Genomic DNA, 12,690 nt, shown 5'->3' with positions numbered 1-12,690 from the left:
TTCTTTGTTTATGCTGGAATTTCTTGCTCAAAACTTACTAAGCATAAATTGCTTACTTCGTTCCATTGCTCCTCTGTTTTATAGATTTTTTTGGTTCTCCAGCTATCGGACTCGGGATCTTGACGTCGAAGTCGCCCACACTATCAAAGGCTCTTATGGGTACTCTTTTGGTTGAATTTTGATATGGCATGTATAGGACGACCCATTGTTGTTTTTCGAGTACTTTATGTGATGTATAAGTTTTGGATAGCCATGTGAAAATGGCCTATATGTGTTTAAGTATAATGTTATAATCATTTAGTGTGGATATGTTTGACAAGGATTGGCCACGGGGATGGTTAATCACTTTCATAAATTGTGCTATGTATGCAAAAAGGGCTAGTTGAACCATGAAATAGGTAAAGCCTACCTTAAAGGTAGATGCTGACAGCAGCAGTGACGTAGATTTGGAAAATCACTAAAAATAGTAGGAATGGAATTAAATAGTGAATAAATTATGTAAACAAACCTTGAAGAATCTACTTTCATAGGAAAGTAACGAAACAATCATATGGACAGTACAGTAAGAGATATTCGGGTTCTTGTGGAACAGGGCCAGAACAGTTTCTGGATTTCCTGTTCCGCCTTTGGAAATTCACTATAAATTGACCAGAGATAATTAGGGGTCATACCATATATGTATGGATTTCTCTCTGAGTCTAGTTTCCATAGAAACAAACGGCATCAGTATTGAAGCTCTGTGCAGAGAGATATCCAAGTCGTAATGGGAAAAGGTCAGTGTAGTCGACCCCTGTAACATGGGAGACTTTGACTAATAAACTGTACTAATTGGCCCGACCAAAAATTCTAGAAAAAAATACATAGGTGGGGACATGAGTCTAGTTTCAGGGAAAAATCACCAAACTGATTTTCGAGTTGTGAAACTCAAGATATGATTTTTGAAGCGACTAGTACTCAGACTGGGCAGTGTCTGGAAGGAAATTTTTCAAAGTTTGTTAACATCTCGTGTCCGACTCCGGTGTCGGTCTCGGGTTCGGGGTGTTACAACAACTATATACTTGAATTGAATTGAGACTACATAGTTTGTTTGAGGGTGGAGGACAAAATGATTATATTCTTAATTTTACAATGTTATTTAAAAATGAGGGGAATTGGATGGGACATAGGAGAATAACAAGAAAGACAGAAAGAAAACAATTCATTTTTTTTCTTTCTTTCTTCCACCTTCATCTCTTCATTCGCCAGTTTCAAAGGAAATTTGGGAGGAGGAGAAACGGTTGCATGTTACTAAATAAAGAAAAAAAATTTGCTTGTTTAAGTGTGAAGTCTGAAGATTTATTTCAAGGAAAGAGATAGGCCACATAAACTAGAACCCATTGTTACTGAAATGAAATTGATGTCAAGCTGGAATTTAAGGTATTTCCAATCCCTCACTGGTTTTATAGATTTTCCAGAGGCAATATTATGTTTCATTGTGAATGTTTGTTTTTTTTATTAGTGTGTGATCAATTCATATGGAACTTATGCTTCTAGTTATCAACGGTTCAATTGTCTTGCTTTGGTTTTTGAGCTACTGATATTATTCATCTTGCATTTCACCTGCTTGATAATTTGCTTCTTTGAATCTATGTACTGTCAATTTTTTGTCTCATATCTTGTAGCTTCCAAATGAGCCTTTCATGCATAAATTTCCTAATCAAATTTGTTAGTTAGGTTAGATGTTCCAACATTATGGTTTGAAAGTGATGCGATCTCGTATTTGTTGATGAAATCGAGTCGCTTTGTTCCCCAATCGTAAAATTAAGTAACAAGGTTTTTGTTTATCAAAAGACTGTTTTCAAAGGTTGATAGTTTAAACAAATAAGATAAATAGATGATAAGTTAAAGGATCTATGGATATTGAACTCAACAGCGGAAGAATGAACCACTATTAAGAAATAGAGACCCAATTCTTATTGAGCTATCAAGGTGAAAGATGAATAGAAGGATAGGACTGTGACCCTCTTTCTATGGAAGATAGGAACCAGTCAGTATAAGGATTGAACACCACACTCTTTGGGAGTGATAAGTTCACAAAGAAACAGATTGATGCCACTAAACAAACTAGATAAGTCAATTTGAATCACAAAGAACAACTAGAGTTGAACAACTCACAAATATGTTAAAATTCATTCAAAGACCAAAAGTTCTTGCTACAGGTTACAAGCAAACTATTTATAGGCTGCTAAGTACCAGCTGAATAAACCAAATGTAATTACAACTAAATGAAGCTGGATTTTAATTAATTCAGCTGATTAATTCCTTGAATAGCTTAATTGATCAGCTTTGACAATTGGAGTTCTCGAACAGTCATTGAAGCTTTGACAATTGAAGTTCTTGAATAGTCATTGAAGTGGAATTAAGAGTTGAGCTTAATGAATTAATAACTTGATCAGTCAATAATGTTTATGAGCCTAAGTTAAGGCTTCCTTAGTGCACCGAATGTATGAGTAACTAATGAATGCATCTTGTGGCGCCTAAAGAGTATTTGGTGTGAACATTCGGATTTGGATAGTCCTTTGGGTGTGAACACTAAGAATTGAAAAGTCCATTGATGTGAACAAGAATAGTTGGCTGATCATCTCAAACAAAGTTCTATGATTGTCTCATCTTTTCATGATTGGTCACTTAGAATAGTGTACCCAGCAACTCCAAGATTCATGAACAATCGGGTGCATGTTCCTTCTTAAATGAATCCAATGAATCTGGAAACAATGCATGTATGTCCAGCCGTTAGATTGATTAACCTGTAACAAAATAAAGACTTAATTAAATACAACATTAAGACAAACTAAATCCCAATTTAATTTGTATAAAACTAAGACATAATTAAAATGTCTGACCTAAGACATGTATTAATGTTGTACGAACTAAGACACAATTAATAGACTTAAACAAATTAAGTTACTCAGACATGTAATAATGTTGTACAAAGTAAGACATAATTAATAAAGATTAAAAGAACTAAAGAAAGTTTAAGTCTTATTCCAGCAGCTAAATTAGCTAGCTAAGTTTGAAATCGATTTGAAGCAGATTGCATGGGACCCTTGACGAGCACTCTCAAGATCGATCGATGAACCCGATTAAAGCTTCTCCCCAAACTTGAGCAACTAGGGCCGAAATAGCCTCTTTGAACTTCTTGGCTCAAGCTCGAGTAATTGGACCAGTTGATAGCTCGATTGGTTCATAAACAGATTCAGTTAAGCCCTTGGACGAGATTGTATCAGAAAGTTCATCTTTCATTCTTCCTCATTCAAGGTTCAAATCTACTTGTTGCCTTATTGTTACCTTGTGAATCTTATGTTTTAATTCACTACACATCTTCTTTGTATCATTTTAAAGTTCTCATTCTCATGTTGCAACAAAGAAAAAGCTAGCTCTTGAGAGCTTTAAACCTCTAGTTTGAGCTTAGACAAGTTGGATCTTGAGTTATTTAACTTTTTTACATCTCAAATTCGGAAACAGCTAAAAATGACACATTTTCTAAGTTTTTATTCAAAACATCAACAAAAAAAAGCTTGTTTCATTCATAATTTTCCATATGATCATCGATTGGTTCTTATCAATGTTATGGTATTAAGGTTATGTGATGTTTCCAAAGAGGTTATGTGATGTTTCCCGAGCAAGAATCGTTATTAGTTCTCCAAACAATTTGTCATATCGTGACCTCAGGCCACTCGACATTGTGACGTGACACACTATCAATTGATGTTACTATGAGGAAGATTGCTCGTTGGGATGTGGACTTTGTTTTTGGTAAAAATGAATCATTTGTTACCTATTTCAAGTCTTCCAACCAAATTATACCAAATATGCAATAAGTATTGACTTAACATGACTCAAAACTGATCAAAAACATGTCAAAGAACCTCAATAACCAATCAAAACTTTAAACTAATCATTCAGTTCAAAATCATTAACTAATTTTAAACATTTCAATACCATTAGGGTATACAAATTCAACAATCCATTCACCAGCATTACATGTACCAAATCAACTCATGAACATGACATTTCTTGTCCCATATATCCTCAAGTATGTCAACCACAATATGCCATTTCATTTAGGTATCAACCATAGCTAAATCAAGTATATCAAACCATATATTAAGTCAACATCTACTTACATATAACAAGTTCATAACATAATGACTTTTACACATCAAAACACCTATATACATGCCACAACATTGGGTCCAAAATGATTAAATATCTACTGATTCATTGACAGGATAATGTGAGCTTCTAGTTGATCTGGCTTGATGCGCTTCGCAAGATAAAGGTCTACAACGTAAAAGGAAAACAAATAGGGTAAGCATATACGATGCTTAGTAAGTTCATAGGAATTAAACAAAAGCTTTCTTTAGCATACAACTAAACACAAGTTACTTACCTTGGAAAGTTTTCCTAAACATGGCAATTCACATAACAATAAGGTGAACATATCATATAATCCACCATAATGTCATTTAAGCATATACCAATTCAATTCATTTACAAATCAATATCTCAACATTATGCTATTATTCATTTAGAAATCTATTCACTCAAACATCAATCTCGTGCTAATTCGTTTCAGATTTTCCTTTTCATTAGATATTTAGTCCGGATAACTCTAGTAAATGGATTCAGTTACACAGATATGTCCGGTACAATAATTTCTCGTCTGAGATGAACACGTATTCGTGTCAATTTACTAGTCCAAGCTAAACCTTTAATGACACAATCAATCGCTTGGCCAACCTAAAAATATACATGTAAGGTTACCAGTCTAGGCTAAACCTTTAAAACGACATCAGGTTACCAATCCAGGCTAAACTTGTGCCACATGTATCTTCGAGTCCGTAAAAAATGCTAGATCTCTATAATCATCGGAAAAAACCATACAAGTGTGTACAAAACATTTACTAAGTTCACCCGGGCATTTTCAACATATACACATATATTCATTTCTTTACAATTCAGTCCAAATCTCACATTTTGTACTAAATCACAAACAATTTGAATTTCAACCAAACATATACATACTAATAATCCAAATGCATAACAATTTAATAAAATCATACCATATGAACTTACCAGGTCAAAACCACAAGCAACCGAATCTTCAATGACTACTAAGCAAATTTTGTCTTTTCTTGGATTATCTTCAGTTCGGTTCAATTCTTGATCTATATAATAATTTAGTTCAATTTACCAATTCCAAACATTTTATAACATTCTATTAAATGTATGAATCGGTTTAATTTCTTTTTTTGAATGCCCCTAAAATTTTACATTTTATTCAATTTAGTCCCTAAAACAAAAATTGCTATAACTTTCAATTTTGAGCTTCGATTTTGAGATCAATCTCAATCACATCCTTCTATAACCCTCTACTATCTATTATTATGAAAAATGCACATTAATTTTGAAATTTATACACTTTAGTCTTTATGTCCAAAAATTAGCAATTAAACATTACAATATAATCCTTTTTCATATCTAAGCTTAAAATCTAATAATTTAACACCAATTTCATCAAAAAATCATCAATGAAAACTTTCAAAAACTTCAAAAGTTTTACAAATAGGTACATGGACTAGTTAAATCAAACTCTCATGACATCAAAAACATAAAAATTACAAAAAAGGACTTGAAATCTTACCAATTTGAGGGACCGAAAGTTGAATTTCTAGAAACCATATTTTTCTTTCTTGTTTCGATGATGGATAAGAAGATGAATGAAAATGCTTTGTTTTTCTTTAATTATTTTCACTTATACACTTAATTTAACTTAATTGATTAAGATTAATTTAATTAACCATTAACTAATTAAACCTTAAGCATGATTAACTAAAGTTAGTGGATTTTATCATCCACCTTAAGCATGATTAACTAAAGTTAGTGGATTTTATCATCCGCCGCCATCTTTTGACCATTTATAAGTGGTCTAATTGCTCAATCGGTCATTTGATCAATTAAAAATCTATAGAGATAAACTTTTAAAATTTAGTCATTGTACCTTAATTAACTATTAATTTAACAAATTTATTGGACCAAATTTAATATATTTCTATATTAACCACATAAATATTAATTTTTAATATTTATGGACTTGAATAATGAAAATGAGGTTCCGATACCGCCATTTCCAACACCACTAAAAAATCGAATGGTTACAATGCCCTTGGACCAATAACCATTTTAATCTCCCATATCAAATAAATCTAATTTCTCATTATTTAAACATTGACCCCATTATTTTTACTAATCTTATAAATTAGTCCAATCCCCAAATCTCTAATTATTCCATACTAACTAATTAATACAATTTAATAATACTAAGATTCTAATTAGTATACCATAATTAACACCATGCTTATCTCAAAATGGCTCGAATTTCAATTCTAATAAAAAAAAACAAATTTACTGCTAGAACATTTCAAGGTGTTACAATATATATTTGAGAGGACCAGAAAATATTTTGGTTTAAATATAATTTTTTATAAATATATTTTTTCTACATTTTTTTACCCAAAACATGGATGTTTCATAATCTATATATGTTCAGAGAATTGGACAAACTATTATTATCTAAACTATATATATTAGATGGTTGTTGAGTTGATGTCACTAATCAATTTGGTTCCAAATTAGTTAGAAAATTGACAAATACCCAATCATTTTACAAAGTGATTGAACCACTTGTCTTTTTATATAAAATTTAAAATAATATAATGGGATCTAAACTCAAAATTCCATAGTTTTTAATAATTTAACTTTATCATTTTAATCAAAACTTATTTATTTTTTATAAATATATTAATTATATAAAACATTTTCACACACATGTAATCTAATCATAATAATGCATTAACAGTTCGCATTTTTATGACATAACCAACATGAATGAAAGAGAACAAAAAATGTTTTAACATGAATGAAAGAGAACAAAAAATGTTTTTGATGAATTTCAAGAGGGCGGAAAAGTCTTAACAGCAACGTGATCAGTGCAATTCAAACCCAAATCACATTTATAATGATAAATATCCTGACCATAAGGCCTATACATGGGGTTTAACCATGTTTACATTTAAGAAGAGTTAATTTCACACTTTAGAGGAAGTCCTAAAACACAATCAATCGAAGTCATTCATTCACCATCCCCGACTTCCAATAGGCAACCTCCAATCCTCTCCTCCAGCGCCAGCATCAGGACTACAGCCTCTTAGACGTCTAGACGGTACACGGGCACCATTACTCTTCGGGCCAGGGCTTCTTGGGGCCTGGTAGATTGTTGGTCCCCCACCCGAACTTGAGGAATCACAACCTGAGGCTTTCTTCGTCGATGAATTCCATTCGGGTACATAAGCTCCACGTTGCTGCTTCGCTGAGCCTTGACTTCGCCCTTTGGCCTTGACAGATTGGGTAGTGACCATATAGCTAGTGACACTACTAGAGTCTGATTGCAGCTGCTGCTGAGTTAGGTATGAGCTAGATTTTATTGGTGTCACAACGTCCATTTCAACAGTCTTCTCCAACATGTTATCGGTGGTTGTAGTAGCGCGGGGTAGAGCCAAGTAAGCACCCTCTTGTAATCCCAATTGACGGGCAGGGTATGGTTGCGGCGACATCCAACACTCGAGCCAGTTCCAACCCCATTGCGCTTTCTCACGTTCATTGAGATACACTCCAACATCCTTGCCATTGTGCTGTGGTTGCACAAGGAGTTGTTCATGATGTTGCCGTTGTTCCTCCTGATGCAATAATGTGAATTATAACAATATTGTTAAAAAATGATATTATACAGTTAAATTATATATTTTTCACTGAAGAAAGTAATTTTCATATACTTAAAAACTATAATGAACAATAGTTGACCAACCTGATAGCTATAGGCATAAGCAAGGGCTCGTTCTCTTCTCATAACAGCATCATGTTTCTTTGAAGCACATCCATTGACATTCTCACCGTCCCAACTGTCATATTTGTTCAACGGACTCTTCGGCTTTCGTTCAAGTTTGAGTTCTTCCATTCCCCTTTTTTCTTCTTCGTTATCGTCTTCGTCATCATCCACTCTCTTTTGAAGCTTCTCTTGAGTTAGTTGCAACCTACGAGCTCGAACGCTTGCCTGCACCCGTACCAATGCTTGCATGCACCGCATTGTGTTTTGTGCTTGCTTCCGCACATTATAGCCTCTCACTAGTGCCTGTAATCTCACCAATCCCTTCAAAGCTCGCAAAGCTCTCCGAGCCTACAGAATCAAACTCGTTTGAAAACGAAAGTATATGCAGTGATTTTTTACTTAACCCCGTCTTACAATAGTGCCTTCATAGATTGAGAGGTTTTACCAGGTAGCCTCTGTAATACGACTGTATAAGAGTTGCAGCTCTTTCTTCCATAGAGTGGCGTCCATAACCAGCCAATCGAACAACTTTAGCCGCTGCTTGAGCAGCAGCAACAGCAGCTTCTGCAGCAGCAGCGGTTGCCAAGGCCACAGCAATGGCGTGGTCACTATCTTTGTTCGGAGTTGACGTTTCACTCTCATCTTTAGTGATGTCTGGTGAACTCTCTGCCGGAAAATGTTCAAATGACACTACTTCCGGGCCCTCATTCGGCCATTTCTCAACACTCTCGTTCTGAAAACCATGCCCGTACAATTGCTCAGTGTAAACAATAATTTCCTCAACATTTTCTTGTACAATGTTAAACAATGAACATTTTTATTTAAGAAAAAGTTGAGGACATATTGTTATTGCTATGGCATGATTGGGATCTAGCATTTGGAGCACATGATATCAAGTTGAATGACGTGAAAGCTGATAATAATGTATCAAGGAAGTTATGTCGATAGGGGACCGCAATCCCTTGCTAGTGTTCATGGTCCATGGAACAATGGAAAGGATGGTCATCTTTGTTCCACCACGTACAATAATATAGCTCTGACTATTATTTTAAATTATATATATAGGACCACTATGTCAAACATATATTCCATATAGTATAGATATAAATTATAAGTTAATATATCAACCATAATTACATATTCATATTTCATACTGACTTCCGAGTTTAGATAAAAAGGAATACTCCTCCAATATGAATTTACCTCGACTGAAATATTATTGAGAAAAATGTATAAAATTAAATTTGAAAATTAACCGTTTATGCATTTTTATACTTAAAATACGTTTAAGTCAATTAATTATGGAATTTCTTTTTGAGAATACCTGTTAGAAATACTTAATGTGTCATTTTCCTTGCATGCTTCCATATTTCAAAATTTAAATACTTTGTTGTTAATAGTTTTATAAATAAAAAAAAGATATATACACGGATTATGTATATTACCTTGTTATTGAATTAAACACATTATTAAAAATTCCTAAAAGAAAATCTAAATAAATTATCTTTAATTACATGCTACTATTTAATTCATTAACATCATATTAATATATCAAATATATTCTTTTATAAAAACCTGCCTCATATTTGTAATGTTTTCTCTTCTTTTAATTTTTTTTCTTTGCAAAAGTAATTAGAGCATCGCCATACATTTCAAAAATAAGCTAAAAATGAGTAATATCTATCTACTTTTTACAAATTTACGTTGGCTGCAAAGAAAAATAAAACAAAGTAATCCATGTTATTAAAAATTTTCTTTTTTATTGAAAAATTGTGTTGGACAAATTTAAATATTGATGTGGAATATGATATTTTAAACATGTAGGAAAAGTTCGATAAATCTAGTTTTGTAACAGATGACTTATGAATAATGGGCATGTAAGATACCCAGATAAGAGCTAACCATGTTCAGATAGGAAAAGGGTAAGCACCCCTAACTAAAAGAAACATAATCCAGAATGTTTTGGATTTTGGGTTTATTGTATTTTATTTTAAGTCTGCCTTAAAATGAAAATCTGAAAAAGAAAATCTTGAAAGATGTCAACATAAAAACCTTTGATCGGTTGCCTAGAAATTAAGCAAAGAAATCCAAAACCCAACAACAAAAAAAATCAGTTACCTTTTTCTCGGGCAAGTCCTTAGATGAAGACTTGAACACTTTCTTCACCGTGGAGAACCATCCACTCCCTTTCTTTCCCATCTCCTATCAATAGAGGTGCTTCAAAAGTCATAACAAAAACGGCATATATTTAACTTCATCAGACCAGCTTTATAACTAAATCACATTGCATCCAATTAAAAGGAAAAGTTCAATTATAAAAACAAGGTTGAAAACCCATGTCAATGAAAACAGAGAATGAATGCAAAGTAGAGGAACAACGAGTTAAGAAACAGAGTTTTTTTAAAAAAAATAGGTCAAAAGAAACCAGAGACAGTAACAGCAGGCTGAAACTTTTATCACTTGGCTTGATTTACTGTCATGTTTCCTCTCTATCATTTGACAAGAGTTGGGGGGAGAGATGAGAAAAAAGAGAAAACAGGTGATATGGAAAAATGATAGAAGGGAAGCAGAAGCAGTGGGCAAGAAAGTAGAGAACGAAGTAAATGAAGAGACCCACGCGATCGGCCGTTGGATTTATCAAATTCACGGGCTCATTATGGTTGCTTTCAGCCTAATGACATTCTCCCACATCACCATTTCCTCTCCTAAGCCTACCCTGTCATAGGCTTAGAATTTAACTAAGGGTTAAAATGATTTTTGGGATTCTTAATAACTATTTGGTTTGAATTTTTTTTAGGTTAAGTTCAACTTTCGACAATGTTGAGTTTGAAAATTTTTTATCTAAGTTAAAATTTGAACTTTTATAAATAAATTTTTGAAAATCTTAAAATTTATACATTAATAGGAGAACAATTGTCAAATTCAAATCTTAATGTAAAAATAATTACTAAGTTGATGGTCTAATTTGGACAAAAAATAATTCATACTTCAATATAAAAATAATTATCTAGTCCAAATTTTAATATGAGAACAATTATCAAATTTAAATTTAAAATTATTTTTTAATCCTATAAATAAATACGCTTATCACACCTTTAATCCATTTATAAAGTTTAAAAATTCTACAAGCTATTGCGTATAAAATAATTACTCATTTATTAATTTAAATATAAATGAATAAATTAAAATTCACATTTAATTTTTATTAATCTTTAAGTAGATTAATATGACATGCACTTTATTTTTAAATATTAATCAATTTAAGTTTATAACTTTACATATTTAGATAGTATAATTTTATTAATTTTAAAATTTTAAGTGTATTTATTTCATTGACTATTAGTAGTTAATTTTAAATATATTTATGTTTTTTTTCCTAAGCAAATTGTGATAATTATTTTTTAATATTGGAAAACAACTGGAGCATGAAGTCAATATCACACGAATTCCATGTAGCATAAGTCCCGTTATGGCCTCCTTTTTTTTCTTTTTTTTTTGGGGAGTGGGGAGGGGGGAGTGGGAAGTTAGGCTATTGTGTCTTAAAACCATAAAATTTGATGCATATAGACCAAAGGTTTAGTTCTCTTTTGGGCGTACACTTTCTCCTTTGATGGTATGATTTGATTTTCTTTTTTAACGTTAATTATGGAACCTTGTCCTTTTAATAATCCATTTTTTAATTAATATTATAATAAAGTTATAAATTTTATTTTATAAAGCTTTTAAGTTGACCGTCGCCTAAAAAGATAATAAAATTATTTGATTTTATTTATTACTCATCGGGTGGAAGACACCACGAGCACGGGGCCGCAACCGAGGAGTAAAGATTTCAACTACCACAAATCATAAAGCAACCGTGGTGGCCTTTTGGTGGTGACTTAATATTTTGTCCTCGCAATATAAATAAATGGTAAATTTTTTATCCTTATTTTTAAAATATCTAATATGATACTTAAATTATCAATATATATTTTATTATAGTACTTGTATTTATATAAAATGTTCAATATAATACATTTACTTTCAAAATATCTAATATAATATATGAACTATCAATATATACTTTATTATGGTACCTAATATTAACATATTAGTGAATCGCCAAATCAATCAATAAAATTTTTTTACGGAATTATTTTTTCAAATAATCAAATCAACATGAATAATATAACATTAAATAAAAAATAAAAAACTAAATTAAAAAATAATTAAACATATTCTTACTAAAAAAAGTAAATACTAATTTTACATGGAAAGTATAATAAAAAAGTATTTAAAAATTAATAAAAATATCATTTCAAATGGAAAATTCTTTGGAGAAGATGATCATTTATTTAAACGGAGATGACATTTTTGTTTATATAAGTTTAGTATTTACTTTTTTTATTAATCGTATGTTTAGTTATTTGATTTTAACTTTTTTTTGTTTTATTTAGTTTTTTACATAATATTATATTATCCATGTAACTTGATGATTTGGAAAAAATTTCTATATGCCAAATTTTTATTGGTTTATTTAGCAATTCATTAACGGTGTTAACAATAACAAATATTGATAGTTTACGTAGTACATTAGACATTTTAAAGTGTAGGTATTACATTGGACATTTTATGAAAGTAAGAGTACTATAATAAAAACACATATTGATAGTTTAGATATCACATCGTATATTTTCAAAATATAAATACCACATTAAATATTTTATACCAAATGTGATATTATATTTTTCTTCCTTTTAAATTCTATTCATTGGAGGATAAAA

General features: G+C 31.5%; 1 protein-coding gene across 3 annotated transcripts; it reads right to left on the bottom strand.

Moving 5' to 3' along the window:
* Positions 1–7,028: 7,028 nt before the first annotated feature.
* LOC107908887 (protein IQ-DOMAIN 1) lies at positions 7,029–10,662 on the bottom strand. Of its 3 annotated transcripts, none has more exons than XM_041099957.1 (5): positions 10,545–10,662; positions 10,046–10,129; positions 8,373–8,660; positions 7,907–8,275; positions 7,029–7,778 (listed from the first exon to the last, which is right to left on the bottom strand). In XM_041099957.1, the coding sequence occupies exons 2-5, from the start codon at positions 10,124–10,126 to the stop codon at positions 7,179–7,181; spliced, it is 1,338 nt and encodes a 445-aa protein (XP_040955891.1). In that variant the 5' UTR covers positions 10,127–10,129; positions 10,545–10,662; the 3' UTR covers positions 7,029–7,178. The 3 variants fall into 3 exon arrangements, with proteins under 3 accessions (XP_040955891.1, XP_016691667.2, XP_016691675.2); XM_016836178.2 differs by having other exon boundaries at positions 10,360–10,638; XM_016836186.2 differs by lacking the exon at positions 10,545–10,662 and adding an exon at positions 10,353–10,530.
* Positions 10,663–12,690: the final 2,028 nt, after the last annotated feature.

This window comes from Gossypium hirsutum, chromosome D08, assembly GCF_007990345.1.
Source record: "Gossypium hirsutum isolate 1008001.06 chromosome D08, Gossypium_hirsutum_v2.1, whole genome shotgun sequence".
In the NCBI taxonomy this organism is placed as follows: domain Eukaryota; kingdom Viridiplantae; phylum Streptophyta; class Magnoliopsida; order Malvales; family Malvaceae; genus Gossypium; species Gossypium hirsutum.
The sequence above is the reverse complement of the archived record's forward strand: the minus strand, read 5'-3'. Positions and strand labels throughout refer to the sequence as shown.

What these genes read in the sequence shown, in the direction of transcription:
- LOC107908887 (XM_041099957.1), bottom strand. Translation starts at nt 10,126, where the DNA reads ATGGGAAAGAAAGGGAGTGGATGGTTCTCCACGGTGAAGAAAGTGTTC. An exon ending in AGGACTTGCCCGAGAAAAAG is followed by an intron (nt 8,661 to 10,045) that starts GTAACTGATTTT and finishes CATGGTTTTCAG; the next exon opens with AACGAGAGTGTTGAGAAATG. An exon ending in CGTATTACAGAGGCTACCTG is followed by an intron (nt 8,276 to 8,372) that starts GTAAAACCTCTC and finishes TTGATTCTGTAG; the next exon opens with GCTCGGAGAGCTTTGCGAGC.